Here is a 21794-nt window from a genome sequence, read left to right on the forward strand (position 1 = left end):
GATATTTCAGGCATATTGTGCAGTTTGACACCTCATTTGTCACATCTTGGTTGATTTGTGGCCAGTACATCACCTCTCGTGCTCTTTTCTTACACTTTTCGATTCCCAGATGTCCTCCATGGATCCTTTTTAGCATCTCTTTTCTCAGACTCTTTGGGATAACTATTTTACTTCCTTTGTAGGTGATGTCTTCGACCACTGATAGTTCCGCCCTGCAGTTCCAGTACTCTGCCATGTCAGGTGAGCAGTCTTGCTTCATGTTGGGCCATCCATCCAAGATGCTTTTCCTCAGTCGTCTCATTGTTTCATCTTTGTTTGTCTCAGTCTTTATGAGCTCCATTTTTGCATCTGCTATGGGCAGTGCATTGTTATCATGTCCACGTAGGCGTTCACTTTTTCATCCATTTTGGTGTTTGAGGGCTCTCTTGGGTCAACAGCTCTGGACAACGTGTCTGCTGTATACATCAGCTTACCCGGTGTGTACGCAACATTCAGTGTATAGCGTTGCAGCCTGATCATCATTCTTTGTATTCTAAGCGGACAGCTATTTACTGGCTTTTGGAACAATGCAATCAAGGGCTTATGGTCAGTCTCTACACTGATTGCTTGTCCTGCCACAAACTGATGAAATCTTTCACAGGCGTATGTGATGCTGAGCAGCTCCTTTTCTATTTGAGCATATCGCGTCTCCGCGTCTGTCATTGAGCGCGATGCATATGCAATAGGTTGCCAGTAGTCATATTTTTGCAGAAGAACAGCACCGAGCCCACTCTGTGATGCATCTGATGATATCTTGATGGGTCTCGCTGGATCATAAAACCTCAGAACTGGTTCCTCTGTAAGCAGTTTCTTTAGATCACTTCATGACTTCTCATGCTCATGATTCCATTCCCATTCTATGTTCTTTTCAGTTAGTCGTCTCAGTGGCGCCATCTTTTCTGAGAGGTTGGATATGAATTTACCCATGTAGTTGATCATTCCATTAAACCTCTGCACGTCCTTTTTGCATTGTGGCTTTGGCATATTCTCAATGGTGGACACCTTTCTGTGATCTGGTCTGATGCCCTCACTGCTAAGGATATCTCCCATGAATGTCAGTTCTGTCACCCCGAGCTGGCATTTCTCTCTATTCAGCTTCAGGTTTGTTTCCCTTGTTGCTTCCAGCACTTTTTTCAGTCTCTCGTCATGCTCAGTTCTCATGGTTCCCCATACTATGATGTCATCCATTGAGGTATCAACTCCCTCCAGGTGCTCATAGATCATATGGATAGTTATGTGATACACTTCAGGAGCTGATGCAATGCCAAATGGTAACCTTAGGAATCTGTATCTGCCAAATGGACTGTTGAACGTGCACAGTCTTGAACTTGCCTCGTCCAGTTTCATCTGCCAAAATCCTGATGATGCATCTAACTTGCTGAAATACTTTGCATTTGCAAACTGTGACATGATTTCCTCACATGTAGGAAGCTTGAAGTGCTCTCTCTTTATTGCTCTGTTTAGATCTCTTGGATCCAGGCAAATTCTGAGCTTTCCATTCTTTTTGTCCACAACGATGAGGGAACTCACCCACTCAGTTGGCTCATCTATCTTCTGAATCACGTTCAGCCTTTCCATCCTGTCCAACTCTGCCTTCAGTTGCTTTTGAAGAGCAAACGGAACTTTTCTGCATGGATGTATGACCGTTGGCATACTTTTATCTACTCTGATCGTGTGTTCTCCTGGAAGGCAGCCTAGACCCTGAAATAGGTCATTGTACTCTTTCATGAGTTCATCATAGACTGTCTCTCCTTCGCTTTCCACAATGAGGACTCTCTTTACCAGGTTCAGTCTCTCACAGGCTATTAAACCTAGTATGGCCTGCACATCCTTTGGCACCACGATTAATGCTAGCATGTGCTCTCTGTCCTTGTGTGTCACTTTGACAATGCATCTTCCTTTCACTGGTATATCAGTACCTGAGTATCCTGTCACTTTCACTTTGATTCCATGTATCTTTGGTCTGGGTCTAATTTTCTTAAAATCAGTCTCTGATATCACATTAACTTGTGCTCCAGTATCCAATTTAAATGGAATGTGTATGTCATTCACTTTTAGTGTCAACATCCAGTCTCTTTTTTCTTCTTTGTTTTCAGACACAACATCCACATAGAACTCCTCTATCTCGCTTTCATCTACTGTATGGACCTTGCTTTGTTGCGCTTGAGCGTTTCCTCAACTCAGCAATGTAACTTGAAATAGATTGTCCAGGCTGTTGTTTACAATTGTGAAAATGGAAACGCTTCACAATCTCTGAGGGTTTTGGGTTAAAATGTTTCTGCAGCTTCTCAATCAAATCAGCATAATCCACCTCACTAGGTTTACGAGGAGCCACCAATGAACGCAGGACGGTGTAAGTAGCAGCTCCGCATACACTTAGCAACACTGAGCGCTTCTTCTCTTCTTTGTCAATATTATTGGCCTCAAAGAAACACCCCAGTCTTTCTGCGTATTCCTCCCATGAACTGTCCTTATCCCCAGAGAACTCTTCAATACGTCCCAAGGTCATCATAGTTTTAATGTGCACTGTCCCTTTAAGATCCACGGACGTTTTCTTTTTTTTTTACATTCTTTTTCTCCTCCGGCCAGAGTTACGGTAGCTACACTCACGGTAGTTGCCTGGCCCGCACAATACTCTGTCCGCCGTTTACGTCACAGCTAGCCAACTATCAAAATGCCGTTGATGTTGCTAGCTGAGTGGCCCGCTCATCGCAATTTCCAATATCACGGCTGTAGGTTCGCATGTCTACCTCCGTCCTTCTAGAGAGTTCAACAGCCGCCTCGTCGCCAGTATTGCATCTTGACCGAACAGTAATGAATAGAGGAGACGGAATGTACCTTTTACTATTTACTGAGTAAATGGGTGGACATTACAGCACATTGTCGGCATGGCAGAACCCGAAACTGAAAGTGAAAGACAAAGTAAAACCGAGCCCCCAGCACCCCCTTCAGGTAACACCCAGGAACTGGGACAAACTTAATTGAAGCAAAACTCAAAACACAACAGACAGGGCAGATGTTGAGAGGCTGTTTTCCCTTGCTGGAGAGTCTAGAACCAGGGTTCAGAGGCTCAGGATAAGGGGACTGCCATTTAGGACTGAAATGTGGAGAAATCTCTTCACACATCTTTGGAATTCTTTACCTCTGTGGGCTGTGGAAGCTCAACCATTGAGTATATTCAAGACAGAGACCGATAGAGTTTTGGGAACTATGGGAATCAAGGGATATGGGGACTGTGCAGGAAAGTGGAGTTGATGTAAAAGTTCAGCCATGATCTTATTGAATGGCAGAGGAGACTCGAGGATCCGTATGGCCTACATCTTCTCCTACTTCTTATGTCCTTACTCATTCCTTCACCCAGTATCTAACTCTGTATACTTGCCAATTGTCTGCCCTGTGCATAATGATCAAAGTCTTCTGTAAAACAATAACTCCATTGCCTGTTCAAACTGCAGTACTGTCTTACGAATGAGATGTTAAACCAAACTCACTGCTCTCTCTAGTGGAAGTAAAAGATCCATGGCACTATTCGAAGAAGAGCAGGGGAGATCTCCGTGGTGTCCTGGCCGATATTTAATCCCTCAACCGACATCTAAAAACAGGTTACCTGGTTATTATCTCATTGCTGCTTGTGGGATCTTGCTGTGCACAATTAGGTTGTCACGTTTCCTCCATTACAACAGTGACTACACTTCAAAAGTACGTCATTGGCTGTAAAGTGCTTTGGGACATCCTGAGGTCAGAAAAGGGCCCATATAAATGCAGGCCTTTCTTTCTTTTCCCTATTATAGTCCAATCTGTGTTGCAGCATTCCTACATTTTTTTATTTGTGTAACCCCTTCACGGTTCTCTAGATATATGTGAGATGTGGTCTCTGTTGTAGACAATATTCTATAGTCCAGTAAGGAGATCACTACTACAATGGCTTAATTCTAATTATCTAACTTTATAGTTTTAACGTCAGACAGTATAAGAAGATTACAGGTCAATGACCTAAATTAGACATTTGCATACATTAGAATGAATCTAGACATAATAAACATACATTCTCCATTTATATGGATTCAAAGGAGAATCTGTCCCTGTGTCCAAATTCGAGTGCACTCTTTCGTTGGCACGCTTAAGTTGGAGCTCATGGTATGTATAATGTCTGCAAGAGTTACGACTCCGAACCCCTTCGTTGAATTCTCTTCATGATCACTGAATCCCACTTTGAGTTCTGGATGCAGAGCTACTAATACGAATGGCGGCGGCCGAGTTTGGAAGCCCGGGACGGGATGCGGCAGCCATTTGCCTCCTGAGCCCTCTTTTCAGAGCTCCTGCCCTCTTTTCTTCCAGTCGCTCCCGTTTCCCGCTCGAAAAACCCGACTCCACCCCTTCCTCCTGGGGTTTCTGCCTGGAGACTGTGCAGCCTCACTGTCTGCAACAGTTGATACTGGTGCAGAATTATGGAAAGTCTGCTCTTCGTCACATTGTGTCCTTAAAAGTTCTTGCCGTACCTTCACATGGGCAACTTTAACCCAGGGATTTAAAACAATGATAATACAGTGTCTAAGTTAAAGATTGATAACCATACTTAGCGTACATAACATTTCCAGTGGGTATTACACTCCCCCCTACCAAATATAGGCATGTCCCCATGACTAATGAACTTTACACATAAGTGGTTGCTGCTTCCCAACCATGTATAAAGGGAGGTAACATATCGAACCGTAGGGGCTATCATTACACTTGGCACTCCTAGTGTACTGTATGTCAATCTTTCAGGAACCTTCTTAACTCGCTGTGAGCTCCTTATTTCGGATACCCGGTCTTCAGTTCCTTCAACTACGTTGGAGGCGTTGGTTCCTTTGTTATCATGCCTTTCAGTCTCTTTTATCTCCTTCTCGGAAGCATCTGGTTCTTCCCAGACCATGTCCAAGTCTGAGCTAAATGGTTCAGACAATTCATCCAGATTCTGTTTTATGCGTCTTTCTGGGAGGTCGTACCATAGATCCCATTCTTCATCTTCCGACTCAGCAGGTTCCTCATGATCCACACACTCTGTCATGGGTTTTCTGTCTTCTGGAACAAAGTTTTCCTGTTTTCTCGTTTTTTTCCTTCTTCTTCTCTGCAGGGTTCTCCTACTAGGTGTCGGCTCATTATCCGCTGGCGGATCCAGACGCACTTGCTGTCCCAATGGCAGGATATGATTCCGGTGCAGTATTTTTATGGGTCCATTCCCACCTGCAGGTTTTAGCCGAAACACAGGTAGTTGTGACATTTGACTTTCAACAATGTAAGGTGTAGAAGCCCAGCGGTCTGCTAACTTATGTTTCCCTTGAAGTCCTAGGTTCCGTATGAGAACTCGGTCACCAGGCATGAGTTGGGAAAAACGGATCTTCTGGTCATACCTGTGCTTATTTCCTTTATTCTGTTTGGCAGAAACAGACTCAGCAAGTTCATAAGCAGCTTGCAATTCCTTTCTCATGTCAGATACATACTTGAGGTAAGTTCTCTGTGATGTGCCATCACTGGATACTCCGAAACACAAATCCACCGGCATCCTCGCTTCACGTCCAAACATGAGGTAGTACGGTGAAAAACCAATAGCGTCATTTTGGGTACAATTATAAAAATGAACAAGATGTCCAATGTGCCGACTCCACTTGTTCTTTCACTTTGAATCCAGCGTTCCAAGCATGCCTAACAAAGTACGGTTAAACCGTTCAGTTGAGGATCTCCCTGAGGATGGTATGGAGTTGTTCTTGACTTCTCAATCCCGAGCATGGACAACAACTCATGTATAAGTCTACTTTCAAAGTCTCTACCTTGATCACTGTGTATTCGCTTTGGCAGTCCATAGTGGATGAGGTATTTCTCCCACAACACTTTGGCAACGGTGGATGCTTTCTGATCCTTTGTGGGAAAAGCTTGGGCATAGCGACTATAATGATCTGTAATGACCAAGACATTTGCGGTGTTGCTGGAATCGGGTTCGATGGACAGAAAATCCACACAGACAAGGTCTAGAGGTCCATCACTTTGCATGTGAAACAGAGGAGCAACTCTTTTAGGTAAAGTCTTTCTCTGGACACAACGTGCACAGGACTTGCAGAACTCCTCAACCGCAGACTTCATACGCGGCCAATAGAATCTGTCCTTGACCAACCCATAGGTCTTATCTACTCCCAGATGACCTGCGTCATCATGCAAAGACTTCATCGCTATTTCCCTATACTTTTCAGGCAGGACCAACTGTGAATGATATGGTTTAGTGGGTGGGTGAGTGATTCTACACAACACTCCCTCTTTAATTTCCAAGTGGTCCCATTCTCTTAGGAGCAGGCGACAGTCAGGACGTTTTGATTTGTCGATCTGTGTAATATCACCCAGACGGAGAGCTGAAAACACCTCATGAATACAGGGATCCTCCTGTTGTGCTTTGGATATTTCAGATGAACACAACATGGGTAAGTTTTGTACATCCAAACTGGAAAGGTTGCAAAATGCCTGGGGAACAGCATGCATTGACGTTCCCAAGTGGTCAATCTCTCGGGCATGAAATGAATTCTTTGGTCCAGATACCACGGACATCTGACACATTACTTTCACATCTGCCGAAGCAGCATCTTTCCACTCTGGTTTCTGGTAGTGTGGGCGACGAGACAGAGCATCTGCGTCAATGTTCTGGTTCCCAGGTCGGTACCTGAGACTAAAGTCGTAAGCAGGTAGTGCAGCAAGCCAGCGGTGGCCGGTGGCATCAAGTTTTGCCGAAGTCAACACATAGGTTAATGGATTATTGTCTGTCCTCACTTCAAACTTCGCTCCATACAGATAATCCTGCAGCTTATCCACCACCCCCCACTTCAACGCCAAGAATTCTAGCTTATGAGCTGGGTAGTTATGCTCTGATGGCGTAAGACTGCGACTGATGAACGCTACAGGTCTCAGTCCTGCTCCTTGGTCCTGATACAACACACCACCCAACCCTTCTTGACTGGCATCCATGTGTAGCATATATGGCAGCTGTGGGATGGCAAAAGCGACCACGGTGGCTTGAGTAAGACTTTGCTTTAAGGTGTGGAAGGCCTCTTCGCATTTCTCATCCCATCTAACACCAAAAGGCTCAGAGGGTTTGAAGTAGTCCTTGTTCTCTTTACCTTTAGCCTTTTTCTTCCTCTCGGCTGGTGGGAGGTAACCAGCCAGCAGCTGATTCAGAGGATGGGCCACTTTGGAGTAATCCTGCACAAAGCGCCTGTAATATCCGCAGAACCCAAGAAATGACCGCAAGGCAGTCACTGTGTTCGGTTTGGGCCATGTGGTAACAGCTTCGATCTTGGATGGATCTGTGGTTACTCCATCCTGTGATGCAATATGCCCCACATAGGACACGGATGTTTGGCAAAACTGACACTTGTCCAATGATAGCTTGAGACCTTCATCCTCCAGGCGACCAAGCACTTTCAGCAACCGAGCTTCGTGTTCTTCAAGGGTTGCCCCAAACACAATGATATCATCCAAGTACACCAATACTTCGAGCAAGTTCATGTCCCCAACTGTTTGTTCCATTATTCTTTGAAAAGTTGCTGGAGCGCCTGAAACTCCCTGTGGCATTCTTTCAAATTGGTAGAATCCAACTGGACATATAAAGGCTGTCTTTTCTTTGTCCGATTCACTCATCGGTATTTGGTAGTATCCACTTCTGAGATCCAACACACTGAACCACTTGCTTCCATTAAGACAAGCCAGTGCATCCTCAATTCTTGGAACGATGCATTGGTCGGGAATAGTATGTCTGTTAAGCGTCCTCAAGTCCACACACATCCGAATCTTTCCGTTCTTTTTCCTCACCACCACTATAGGAGATGCATAAGGACTCCTGGACTCGGTAATGATCTCAGCTTCTTTTAACTGCGACAGGTGCTGTCTCACTGCTTCGATGTCAGCTGGTGCCAGCCGTCGAGACCTCTCCCGAAAGGGTTTATCCTCGGTAATTCTGATAGAATGGCGAGTACTCTTACTACAACCAACATCAAACTCATGAGTAGAGAAAACTCCTCTCCACTCCATCATCTTCCTGACTAATCGGTCCTTCCATTCTTTAGGAATGAATGAATCTCCAAAGTTGAAGGAGGAGGGTGTCAGACCTCCGGTTGAGTTAACTTTGGACTCTTCCGTCACATGTGACGACAGTACATTTACAGGAAACAGATGCGCAATCAGCATTCCTTTCCTCAATGTGATTCCTTTGCCTGACATATTCCTCATGGTCACTGTAACTCTCCTTGACATCACAGCTGTCGGGGTCTGCAACTCTGGTCTCACCAGAAGCTCATTTGGAAACCATGACTCTTCTGCAGGATCATCAGGTGACTCTATCAGAATGGCTTCAGTACCTGGCGTTCCAGGGAATTTTGGTATCCCAGGGATTCTAGCCACTCCTCCAGGACGCAGGGTGATAGGTTTGGCTCAAACGTACCACACAGTTCCTCTTTTGCTATCATCTACGTCGGAAGAAAGTTCAGGCAGTTTCTCAAAAGCCTTTTTGAAAACAGGGTGAATGTGTCTGGTGCTCAAGAAGTTTTCACCTCCCTGCTCTTTGCAGCTTGTCAGGAGTCGTCTCACTATGGGTGTATTACTGCCAACCAGTATGGAAACCTCACCTTTCACCATGGGGTCAGGGCAAACCAACACAAGTGCATCAATGGTCTCAGTGGTCCCTACATCAGCTTCCAAGAACTCCAACCTCAGCGACAAATAGCCATCATATGGGTAATCAGCAGGACTAAGGCCCCAGATCTGCAGAAGACTGATTGGGGTTAACGGCAAATGCGTCAGGTATCGGTCATAGAAGGATCTGTACAGTATGGTAACCTGAGAACCCATGTCGAGGATAGCTTTAGTATAAATGCCTTCAACCTGTATTGATATAGCAGAACTCGGCCCTACTAAACCTTCAGGTATGATGTCTTTCATATCCCCTCGTCTATTATTGCACTTAGCGGAACGTGTCTTAACTACAGGGACAGCAGGCCGTTCCGTTACTGTGCCCCTTTGTAGTTTCCCGACTTCTTGGAAAGTTTTATGAGACGGTCATTTACTTTTTTTAGATTTCCCTCACCTCTACATTCTCGCTTGAAATGTCCATCCTTTCCACAGTTATAACAAAAGACTCCAGGTCTATCTCCTTCATGGGGATATCCTTTAGAGGAATCATTCATTTTGCTGTTAGACTTCGCAGGGTGTTCAACATTTTTCACCCGTGCGTCATCCCTTTCTGTGTTGGGCTTAGACCGAAAATATGCCATCTCGGCTCTCATGACATTTATTTCCTTCTTCAGCTGTTCCATCTCAGGGTTGACATCACCCTTAGGAGTAGGAACTGTAACAGGAGTCACAAGCTTGGACATCACAGCACTCTTTGCTACATTCTGGGCCTGAAGCATATCCTCCACCTCTCTGACTTCCCTTAGCAGCTCAGTGAAGGTAGGTGGATCTCGCAACTTATGGGTCATGCGTATGCGAAGAGTAGTCACGTCTTCGAGCAATGCACCTCGCACAACCTGTTCAATGTGGAATCGATTCATTTCAGGCAACTCAATCACTCTTTTCCGTAACATACAATGCAGCAGTTTGTCTATTCTCAGCAGATAACTGGACAGCTTCTCTCCCTCACACTGGAATGTGCTTCTGAATCTGACCATCAAATCTGAAATGGTTTCAGTAGTTCCAAAGGCAGTTTCTAGAGCCTGCATGTAGTCAAAGGAAGTAGCAGAGGTGTTCTGCGCCTTTAAGAATCTTACAATGTCAGCAGCAGGACCGTTAAGGCTTTCTACTATTCTCTGCCTCTTCACATTGTCACTGCACTGCCATTCCTCTAGCAGAGGCATGGTCTGCTCAGCCCAGGCGTCGTACTCCTCTTCCCCACTGGGAGTTGGTCTCACTCCTGAGAACATACGGAGCTTACGGTATCCCTGAGCCTCGAAGGGCAGATTGGTGCATTTATCCACCAGAGAACTAATGGCACTGACCAACTGAGTGTTCATATCCAGGGCCGAAGGACCTTTCAGACCTTTGACATCAGCAACAGTCTTTCCTTCTTGTCTCAAGAATGACAACAACTTGGTCTGAAACCCTTCTTCTTCCTTAATAGTAATAGGGACAAACTGAACTGGCCAGGGACCAGCCTCTTCAGAAAGCCCAACTGCCTCAGGTAAACCATGACCTCTCAGATTCTCTGGTGTCTGGATCAACACAAACTGCTTCTTGGTAGCTGTATCCAAGCAGCGCTCAACTATCCTAACCTTTCCAAAGGCTTTGACACAATTCAGAGCCCTTAGCAAGACATCATCAGGGTCATCGTTAGCAACACCATTCAGCACAATGGCATGGGTAGTAGCTATCTGCTTCCGGTTGCACCAAGCTTCAACCTCAATAACATCCATCTTTTATGCTCAAACAGCCCAGTAGAAACCACAAACCACTCTCTTAGCAATGAGCATTCAATACTGTTAGTTTACTGACATAAATAGACCACAATCCCGGACGAGCCCCCAAAATGTAACCCCTTCACGGTTCTCTAGATATATGTGAGATGTGGTCTCTGTTGTAGACAGTATTCTATAGTCCAGTAAGGAGGTCACTACTACAATGGCTTAATTCTAATTATCTTACTTTATAGTTTTAACGTCAGACAGTATAAGAAGATTACGGGTCAATGACCTAAATTAGACATTTGCATACATTAGAATGAATCTAGACATAATAAACATACATTCTCCATTTATATGGATTCAAAGGTGAATCTGTCCCTGTGTCCAAATTCGAGTGCACTCTTTCGTTGGCGCGCTTAAGTTGGAGCTCATGGTATGTATAATGTCTGCAAGACTTACGACTCCGAACCCCTTCGTTGAATTCTCTTCACGATCACTGAATCCCACTTTGAGTTCTGGATGCAGAGCTACTAATACGAAGGGCGGCGGCCGAGTTTGGAAGCCCGGGACGGGATGCGGCAGCCATTTGCCTCCTGAACCCTCTTTTCAGAGCTCCTGCCCTCTTTTCTTCCAGTCGCTTGCGTTTCCCGCTCGAAAAGCCTGACTCCACCCCTTCCTCCTGGGGTTTCTGCCTGGAGACTGTGCAGCCTCACTGTCTGCAACAGTTGATACTGGTGCAGAATTATGGAAAGTCTGCTCTTAGTCACATTGTGTCCTTAAAAGTTCTTGCCGTACCTTCACATGGGCAACTTTAACCCAGGGATTTATAACAATGATAATACAGTGTCTAAGTTAAAGATTGATAACCATACTTAGCATACATAACATTTCCAGTGGGTATTACATTTGTTCATGTGATGGGGGCATCGCTGGCAAGGCCAGCATTTATTGCCCATCCCTAATTGCCCTTGAGAAGGTGGTGGTGAGCCGCCTTCTTGAACCGCTGCAGTCCGTGTGGTGAAGGTACTCCCACAGTGCAGTTAGGTAGGGAGTTCCAGGATTTTACCCAGCGACGATGACGGATCAGCGATATACTTCTAAGTCAGCATGGTGTGTGACTTGGAGGGGAACTTGGAGGTGGTGGTGTTCCCAAGCACCTGCTGCCCTTGTCCTTCTAGGTGGAAGAGGTCGTGGGTTTGGGAGGTGCTGCCGGAGAAGCCTTGGCGAGTTGCTGCAGTGCATCTTGTAGATGGTACACACTGCAGCCACGGTACAATGGTGGTGGAGGGAGTGAATGTTTAAGGTGGTGAATGGGGTGCCAACGAAGTGGGCTGCTTTTTCCTGGATGGTTTCGAGCTTCTTGAGTATTGTTGGAGCTGCACTCATCCAGGCAAGTGGAGAGTATTCCATCACGCTCCTTACTTGTGCCTTGTAGGTGGTGGAAAGGCTTTGGGGAGTCAGGAGGTGAAACACCCGCCGCAGAATACCTAGCCTCTGACCTGCTCTTGTTGCCACAGTATTTATGTGCCTGGTTCAATTAAGTTTCTGGTCAATGGTGACACCCCAGGATGTTGATGGTGGGAGATTCGGTGATGGTAATGCCATTGAATGTCAAGGCATTGTTAGACTCTTGCTTGTTGGAGATAGTCATTGCCTGACACTTCTCTGTCGGAGTCCAGATCAGCTAACTCCGCACACTAGTGAAACTGTCACACTGTCCCACTGATTTAAAATGAATTACAGGAAGTGTTCAGTGAGATGACATTTTATAAATGGGGATGTAAATATCAGTCCGTTTAGTGCTTCTTTTGGAAAAGTACTCTGTTGGGATGTCCTACTCCCTGCCACCATGCAGAGTACAACAAACAGGATTGCTGGCTTGCAAGACAAAACTATCTAATGCCATTTTCAACCCTCAGTTTCCAAGGTACTGACCGTGAGTTTTCATGCAACAGTTTGTTAACTTCTCTCTCTCGTTGCTCTGTTGCAGGCTGACAATTAACGCGGAGTGCCCAATGCACCTGGAGGACTTCCCCATGGATGCACACGCCTGCCCGCTGAAATTTGGCAGTTGTAAGTCTGGGTCGTCAACTGGTCCATCAATTCACTCACATTCCAATCTAGGATATAACGACTTGCTGCTTGGAGATGGGCTGGCACAACAAGCTAAACCCTGGTGACTCCCCCTCATCCATCCCACAAGACCCTCCTGAAATGGGAATTCCGCCAAACTTCCCCCAATGTTCCAGCAGTAGAGTGGGAGAGGCTGTGAGGAAAGTCCTGCTGTTTGGTTTTGTGTTTTGGACTTGGTAGATTAAAGGACCAGGGTAGGTGTGTCATTCTGTGCATTCATCCATTGACCAATAGTCGTGACTATGAGATGTCCCACTATCATCAGCGGGAGGGGGACTGCAGTACCTACATTGCCCAAATTGTACAGGGAAACTGTGCAAACTGGAGGATCACACAGACAGACATGAACCCAGGTATTTGTCTCGACAGATGCCTATACAAACACCGAGGTGATGTATGTCTGGACACATGGACAAGGAAACTCGGTGGTGGTTGCTGAGGACGGATCCCGATTGAACCAGTATGATCTGTTGGGACAGACTGTTGGTACGGAGGTTATCCAATCGAATACAGGTAGGTGATTTAAACTGTGGCAGTAACATACCTTCCAAAAGGCCCAATCGCACTGCCTTGAGGAGAGCCAGGGCAGCAAAGTCATCTCAGAAAAGCTGAATAGGTCAATTATGTGGCTAAAATCAAATAACGGATGGTGTGAATTCAGTACTGAGAATTACACCCTAAGATATAAGATGGTGATCTCGGGTAAGGTCTATAATAAATTTGGGGAAGGTACTATTGAGATTGAGTAATTAAAACACTGCTGTGGTTAATCAGATTTCGAATACCGAGCTCATTCAGACCGAGGTATCCCATTCACATCACTTTATGCCTTTTAGATCCTCGTACATCCCAACCACAGCAACACTGAGCTCCGATTCTCACTGCACAGAGAGGGGAAGTCAGGACGGGACATTAACAAACTCCCCCGCCCTGGGCATTAACATTCTCCTCCCCTGGAGATTGACAACCTCCTCCCCCTGGACATTAACATTCTCCTCCCCTGGAGATTAACAATCTCCTCCCCCTGGACTTTAACATTCTCCTCCCCTGGACATTAACAATTTCCTCCCCCTGGACATTAACAATCTCCCCCCCTGGACTTTAACATTCTCCTCCCCAGGACATGAACAATCTCCTCCCCCTGAACATTAACAATCTCCTCCCCTGAACATTAACAATTTCCTCCCCCTGGACATTAACATTCTCCTCCCCTGGACATGAACAATCTCCTCCCCCTGAACATTAACAATCTCCTCCCCTGGACATTAACATTCTCCTCCCCTGGACATGAACAATCTCCTACCCCTGAACATTAACAATCTCCTCCCCTGGACATTAACATTCTCCTCCCCTGGACATGAACAATCTCCTCCCCCTGAATATTAACAATCTCCACCCACTGGACATTAACAAACTCCACCCACTGGACATTAACAACCACCTCCCCATGAACATTAACAACCTCCTCCACTGGACATTAACATTCTCCCCCACTGGACATCAACAATCTCCATCCCCTGGACATTAACAATCTCATCCTCCCTGGACATTAACAATCTCATCCTCCCTGGACATTAACAATCTCATCCTCCCTGGACATTAACAATCTCATCCCCTTGGACATGAAAATTTCCCCACCCTGGACATTAAAAATCTCCTCTTCCTGGACATTAACAATCTCCTCCCCTGGATATTAAAAATCTCTTCCCCCTGGATATTAAAAATCTCCTCTTCCTGGACTTCAACATTCTCCTCCCCTGGACATTAACAATTTCCTCCCCCTGGACATCAACAATCTCCATGCCCTGGACATTAACAATCTCCTCCCCTGGACTTTAACAATCTCCTCCCCCTGGACATTAACAATTTCATCCCCCTGGACATCAACAATCGCCTCCCCCTGGACATTAACAATCTCCACCCCCTGGAATTTAACAGTCTCCTCCTTGGACAATCACCATCTCCTCCACTGGAGTTTAACATTCTCCTCCCCTGGACATTAACAATATCCTCCCCCTGGACTTTAACAGTCTCCTCCCCCTAGACATTAACAATCTCCTCACCCTGGACATTAACAATCTCCACCCACTGCATATTAAAAATCTCCTCCCACTGGCCATTAACAATCTCCTCCCCCTGGATACTAACAATCTCCCCTCCTGGACATTAACAATCTCTTCCCCCTGGACATTTACAATCTCCCCCTGGACCTTAACAGTCTCCCACTGGACATTAACAATCTTGTCCCCCTGGACATTAACAATATCCACCACCTTGACATTAACAATCTCCTCCCCCTGGACATTAACAATCTCCACCACCTGGACATTAACAATCTCCTCCCCCTGGACTTTAACAATCTCCTCCCCTGGATATTAAAAATCTCCTCCCCCTGGACTTTAACATTCTCCTCCCCTGGACTTGAACAATTTCCTCCCCCTGGACATCAACAATCTCCATGCCCTGGATATTAACAATCTCCTCCCACTGGACATTAACAATCTCCACCCCCTGGAATGTAACAGTCTCCTCGCTGGACAATAACCATCTCCTCCACTGGATTATATCAATCTCCTCCCCCTGGACATTAACAAACTCCCCCCCTGGACATTAACAATCTCCACCACCTGGACATTAACAATCTCCGCCCCCTGGACATTAACAAACTCCCCCCCTGGACATTAACAATCTCCTCCCCCTGGACATTAACAATCTCCACCCTGGATATTAACAATCTCCTCCCCCTGGACATTAACAAACTCCTCCCCTGGATATTAACAATCTCCACCCCCTGGACATTAACAATCTCCACCACCTGGACATTAACAATCTGCTCACCCTGGACATTAACAAACTCCCCCCCGGACATTAACAAACTCCTCCCCCTGGACATTAACAGACTCCCCCCCTGGACATTAACAAACTCCTCCCCCTGGACTTTAACATTCTCCTCCCCCTGGACTTTAAAATTCTCCTCCCCCTGGACATTAACAATTTCCTCCCCCTGGACATCAACAATCTCCATGCCCTCGATATTAACAATCTCCACCCCCTGGAATTTAACTGTCTCCTCCCTGGACAAGAACCATCTCCTCCACCGGATTTTTTCACTCTCCTCCCCCTGGACATGAAAAATCTACTCTTCCTGGACGTTAAAAATCTCCTCCCCCTGGACTTTAACATTCTCCTCCCCTGGACATTAACAATTTCCTCCCCCTGGACATCAACAATCTCCATGCCCTGGATATTAACAATCTCCTCCCACTGGACATTAACAATCTCCACCCCCTGGAATGTAACAGTCTCCTCCCTGGACAATAACCATCTCCTCCACTGGATTTTATCAATCTCCTCCCCCTGGAAATTAAAAATCTCCACTTCCTGGACATTAACCCACTGGACATTAACAATCTCCTCCACTTTGACATTAACAATTTCCTCCCCCTGGACTTTAACAGTCTCCTCCCCCTGGACTTTAACAGTCTCCTCCCCCTGGACGTTAAGAATCTCCTCCCCCTGGACATTAACAATCTCCACCCACTGGTTGTTAAAAATCTCCTCCCACTGGCCATTAACAATCTCCTCCCCCTGGATATTAACAATCTCCACCCACTGGATATTATAAATCTCCTCCCACAGGCCATTAACAATCTCCTACCCCTGGGCATTAACAATCTCCCCTCCTGGACATTAACAATCTCCTCCCACTGGCCATTAACAATCTCCTCCCCCTGGACATTAACAATCTCCACCCGCTGGATATTAAAAATCTCCTCCCACTGGCCATTAACAATCTCCTCCCCATGGACATTAACAATCTCCCCTCCTGGACATTAACAATCTCCGCCCCCTGGACATTTGCAATCTCCCCCGGACCTTAATAGTCTCCCACTGGACATGAACAATCTTGTCCCGCTGGACATTAACAATCTCCTCCAGCTGGACATTAACAATCTCCTCCCCCTGGACATTAATAAACTCCCCCCCTGGACATTAACAATCTCCACCACCAGGACATTAACAATCTCCTCCCCCTGGACATTAACAAACTCCCCCCCTGGAGATTAACAATCTCCTCCCCCTGGACATTAACAAACTCCCCCCCTGGACATTAACAAACTCCCCCCCTGGACATTAACAATCTCCTTCCCCTGGACATTAACAACCAGCACCACCTGGACATTAACAATCTGCTCCCCATGGACATTAACAAACTCCACCCCCTGGACATTAACTATCTCCTCCCCCTGGACATTAACAAACTCCCCCCTGGACATTAACAAACTCCTCCCCCTGGACTTTAACATTCTCCTCCCCCTGGACTTTAACAATTTCCTCCCCCTGGACATCAACAATCTCCATGCCCTGGACATTAACAATCTCCCCTCCTGGACATTAACAATCTCTTCCCATTAGACATTTACAATCTCCCCCTGGACCTTAACAATCTCCTTGCCCTGGACATTAACAATCTCCTCCCCCTGGACATTAACAATCTCCTCCCCCTGGACATTAGCAATCTCATCATCCTGGATATTAACACTCTCCCCCGCTGGAAATTAACAATCTCGTCCCCCTGGACATTAACAATCTCTCCCCCTGGACATCAAAAATCTCCATGCCCTCGACATTAACAATCTCCTCCCGCTGCACATCAACAATCTCCATGCCCTGGATATTAACAATTTCCTCCCCCTGGACATCAACAATCTCCACCCCCTGGAATTTAACAGTCTCCTCCTTGGACAATAACCGTCTCCTCCACCGGATTTTATCAATCTCCTCCCCCTGGAAATTAAAAATCTCCACTTCCTGGACATTAACAATATCCACCACATTGACATTAACAATCTCCACCACCTGAATATTAACAATCTCCGCCCCCTGGATATTAAAAATTTCCTCCCCCTGGTTATTAAAAATCTGCTCCCCCTGGACATTAACAATATCCATCACCTTGACATTAACAATCTCCTCCCCTTGGACATTAACAATCTCCACCACCTGGACATTAACAATCTCCTCCCCTTGGACATTAACAATCTCCACCACCTGGACATTAACAATCTCCTCCCCCTGGACTTTAACAATCTCCTCCCCTGGATATTAAAAATCTCCTCCCCCTGGACTTTAACAATCTCCACCACCTGGACATTAACAATCTCCTCCCCCTGGACTTTAACAATCTCCTCCCCTGGATATTAAAAATCTCCTCCCCCTGGACTTTAACAATCTCCTCCCACTGGACATTAACAATCTCCACCCCCTGGAATGTAACAGTCTCCTCCCTGGACAATAACCATCTCCTCCCCCTGGAAATTAAAAATCTCCACTTCCTGGACATTAACCCACTGGACATTAACAATCTCCTCCACTTTGACATTAACAATCTCCTCCACTTTGACATTAACAATCTCCTCCACTTTGAAATTAACAATTTCCTCCCCTGGACTTTAACAGTCTCCTCCCCCTGGACATTAACAATCTCCTCCCCCTGGACATTAAGAATCTCCTCCCCCTGGACATTAACAATCTCCACCCACTGGATATTAAAAATCTCCTCCCACAGGCCATTAACAATCTCCTCCCCCTGGGCAGTAACAGTCTCCCCTCCTGGACATTAACAATCTTCTCCCACTGGCCATTAACAATCTCCTCCCCCTGGATATTAACAATCTCTATCCGCTGGATATTAAAAATCTCCTCCCACTGGCCATTAACAATCTCCTCCCCATGGACATTAACAATCTCCCCTCCTGGACATTAACAATCTCCGCCCCCTGGACATTTACAATCTCCCCCTGGACCTTAATAGTCTCCCACTGGACATTAACAATCTTGTCCCGCTGGACATTAACAATCTCCTCCAGCTGGACATTAACAATCTCCTCCCCCTGGACATTAACAAACTCCCCCCCTGGACATTAACAATCTCCACCACCAGGACATTAACAATCTCCTCCCCCTGAACATTAACAAACTCCCCCCCTGGAGATTAACCATATCCTCCCCCTGGACATTAACAAACTCCCCCCCTGGACATTAACAATCTCCTTCCCCTGGACATTAACAATCAGCACCACCTGGACATTAACAGTCTGCTCCCCATGGACATTAACAAACTCCCCCCCCTGGACATTAACAATCTCCTCCCCCTGGACATTAACAAACTCCTCCCCCTGGACTTTAACATTCTCCTCCCCCTGGACTTTAACATTCTCCTCCCCTGGACATTAACAATTTCCTCCCCCTGGACATCAACAATCTCCATGCCCTGGACATTAACAATCTCCCCTCCTGGACATTAACAATCTCTTCCCATTAGACATTTACAATCTCCCCCTAGACCTTAACAATCTCCTTGCCCTGGACATTAACAATCTCCTCCCCCTGGACATTAGCAATCTCATCACCCTGGATATTAACATTCTCGCCCGCTGGACATTAACGATTTCCTCCCCCTGGAAATTAACAATTTCGTCCCCCTGGACATTAACAATCTCCATGCCCTGGATATTAACAATTTCCTCCCCCTGGATATCAACAATCTCCATGCCCTGGACATTAACAATCTCCTCCCGCTGGACATCAACAATCTCCATGCCCTGGACATTAACAATCTCCTCCCGCTGGACATCAACAATCTCCATGCCCTGGATATTAACAATTTCCTCCCCCTGGACATCAACAATCTCCATGCCCTGTACATTAACAATCTCCTCCCCCTGGACATTAACAATCTCCACCCACTGGAATTTAACAGTTTCCTCCTTGGACAATAACCATCTCCTCCACCAGATTTTATCAATCTCCTCCCCCTGGAAATTATAAATCTCCACTTCCTGGACATTAACAATGTGCACCCACTGGACATTAACAATCTCCACTCCGTTGAAATTAACAATTTCCTACCCCTGGATTTTAACAGTCTCCTCCCCCTGGACATTAACAATCTCCTCCCTCTGGATATTAACAATCTGCACCCACTGGTTATTAAAAATCTCCTCCCACTGCCATTAACAATCTCCTCCCCCTGGACATTAACATTCTCCATTCCTGGACATTAACAATCTCTTAACCCTGGACATTTACAATCTCCCCCTGGACGTTAAGAGTCTCCCACTGGACATTAAAAATCTTATCCCACTGGACATTAACAAACTCCTCCAGCTGGACATTAAGGCCTAGAAATTGGGTTTTGGTCTTGCCAGGGCTGTAGCGCCAGAAAGTTTGCGCCAGCGGTAATGCGGCAGCGCGCGATGAAAATTCGGGTGCGCCGGGCCCAGACGGCGGCGGGCGCTAAAACCCTCCTTTAGCGCCTCAAAACGGGCGTGAACTTGGGTTTCCCGGCGCTAATCCCCCGCTGCGGCACCCGATGCGGTGCGGCAGGCGGGGGAACTGCAGGCCTCCTCCTCCTGTTAAGGAGGAGCTGCCTGCAGCCGACAACTGTCCGGCGGATTGACCCGACATCTGAGCCCGGCACCTCGGGGAAGTGCCGGGCTCGCATCAGACACTGATCAGGGCCGCGGGGGGAGAATGCAGGAGTCCGGGAAGGGAGGTGCGGGCAGGCGGCCGCCGGGAATGCGGCCGGCTGCCGCTCCACCTTTATGCACCGGCGCACACTGGGGGAAGACTCTGTTGCCAGAGTCTTAGTTGCGCCTGCCACGGGCGAGGCGGGCGCAACTGAATTTTGGCTTGGGGCCGGGTTACCACGGCAACCGGGACGCTGCGCACACCGATGACGTCATCATTGCCGGCGCAGCGCTACCGGTGCAACGCCGATTTAGGGCCCCAGGGAATTTCTCAACTGGCCATAACTCCGGCGCTAGGCCCTCTAGCGCCTCAAATGCGGCGCTAAGCCGACCAAATTTCTAGGCCTAACAATCTCCTCCCGCTGGGCATTAACAATCTCCACCCACTGGATATTAAAAATATCCTCCCACTAGCCATTAACAATCTCCTCCCCCTGGACATTAACAATCTCCTCCCCCTGGACATTAACAATCTCCTCCCACTGGATGTTAAAAATCTCCTCCCACTGGCCATTAACAATCTCCTCCCCCTGGACATTAACAATCTCCACCCACTGGATATTAAAAATCTCCTCCCACAGGCCATTAACAATCTCCTCCCCCTGGACATTAACAATCTCCCCTCCTGGACATTAACAATCTCCTCCCACTGGCCATTAACAATCTCCTCCCCCAGGACATTAACAATCTCCACCCGCTGGATATTAAAAATCTCCTCCCACTGGCCTTTAACAATCTCCTCCCCCTGGACATTAACAATCTCCCCTCCTGGACATTAACAATCTCCGCCCCCTGGACATTTACAATCTCCCCCTGGACCTTAACAGTCTCCCACTGGACATTAACAATCTTGTCCCGCTGGACATTAACAATCTCCTCCAGTGGGACATTAACAATCTCCTCCCCCTGGACATTAACAAACTCCTCCCCTGGACATTAACAATCTCCACCACCTGGATATTAACAATCTCCTCCCCCAGGACATTAACAAACTCCCCCCCTGGACATTAACAATCTCCTCCCCCTGGACATTAACAATCTCCACCCCTGGAGATTAACAATCTACTCCCCCTTGACATTAACAAACTCCCCCCCTGGACAGTAACAATCTCCTCCCCCTGGACATTAACAATCTCCACCACCTGGACATTAACCATCTGCTCCCCCTGGACATTAACAAACTCCCCCCCTTGACATTAACAATCTCCTCCCAATGGACATTAACAAACTCCCCCCCTGGACATTAACAAACTCCTCCCCCTGGACTTTAACATTCTCCTCCCCCTGGACTTTAACATTCTCCTCCCCTGGACATTAACATTTTCCTCCCCCTGGACATCAACAATCTCCATGCCCTGGATATTAACAATCTCCACCCGCTGGAATTTAACAGTCTCCTCCCTGGACAAGAACCATCTCCTCTACCGGATTTTATCAATCTCCTCCCCCTGGTCATTAAAAATCTCCTCTTCCTGGATGTTAAAAATCTCCTCCCCCTGGACTTTAACATTCTCCTCCCCTGGACATTAACAATTTCCTCCCCCTGGACATTAACAATCTCCATGCCCTCGATATTAACAATCTCCACTCCCTGGAATATTACAGTCTCCTCACTGGAAAATAACCATCTCCTCCACTGGATTTTATCAATCTCCTCCCCCTGGACATTAAAAAT

The 21794-nt window shown here is 46.7% G+C and overlaps 1 protein-coding gene across 1 annotated transcript in view; it reads left to right on the forward strand.

Moving 5' to 3' along the window:
* The window catches only part of LOC147124877 (gamma-aminobutyric acid receptor subunit alpha-3-like), a 118481-nt gene that overhangs the window by 50646 nt on the left and 46041 nt on the right, over nt 1–21794 (forward strand). Inside the window, exons 3-4 of the mRNA XM_085987010.1 lie at nt 12445–12527; nt 12957–13100. Coding sequence (XP_085843136.1) covers nt 12445–12527; nt 12957–13100 — 227 coding nt within the window. The remainder of the gene's footprint in view (nt 1–12444; nt 12528–12956; nt 13101–21794) is intronic.

Source organism: Somniosus microcephalus, chromosome 1, assembly GCF_052327205.1.
Source record: "Somniosus microcephalus isolate GS21.2 chromosome 1, FLI_Smic_1.0, whole genome shotgun sequence".
Lineage (NCBI taxonomy): Eukaryota > Metazoa > Chordata > Chondrichthyes > Squaliformes > Somniosidae > Somniosus > Somniosus microcephalus.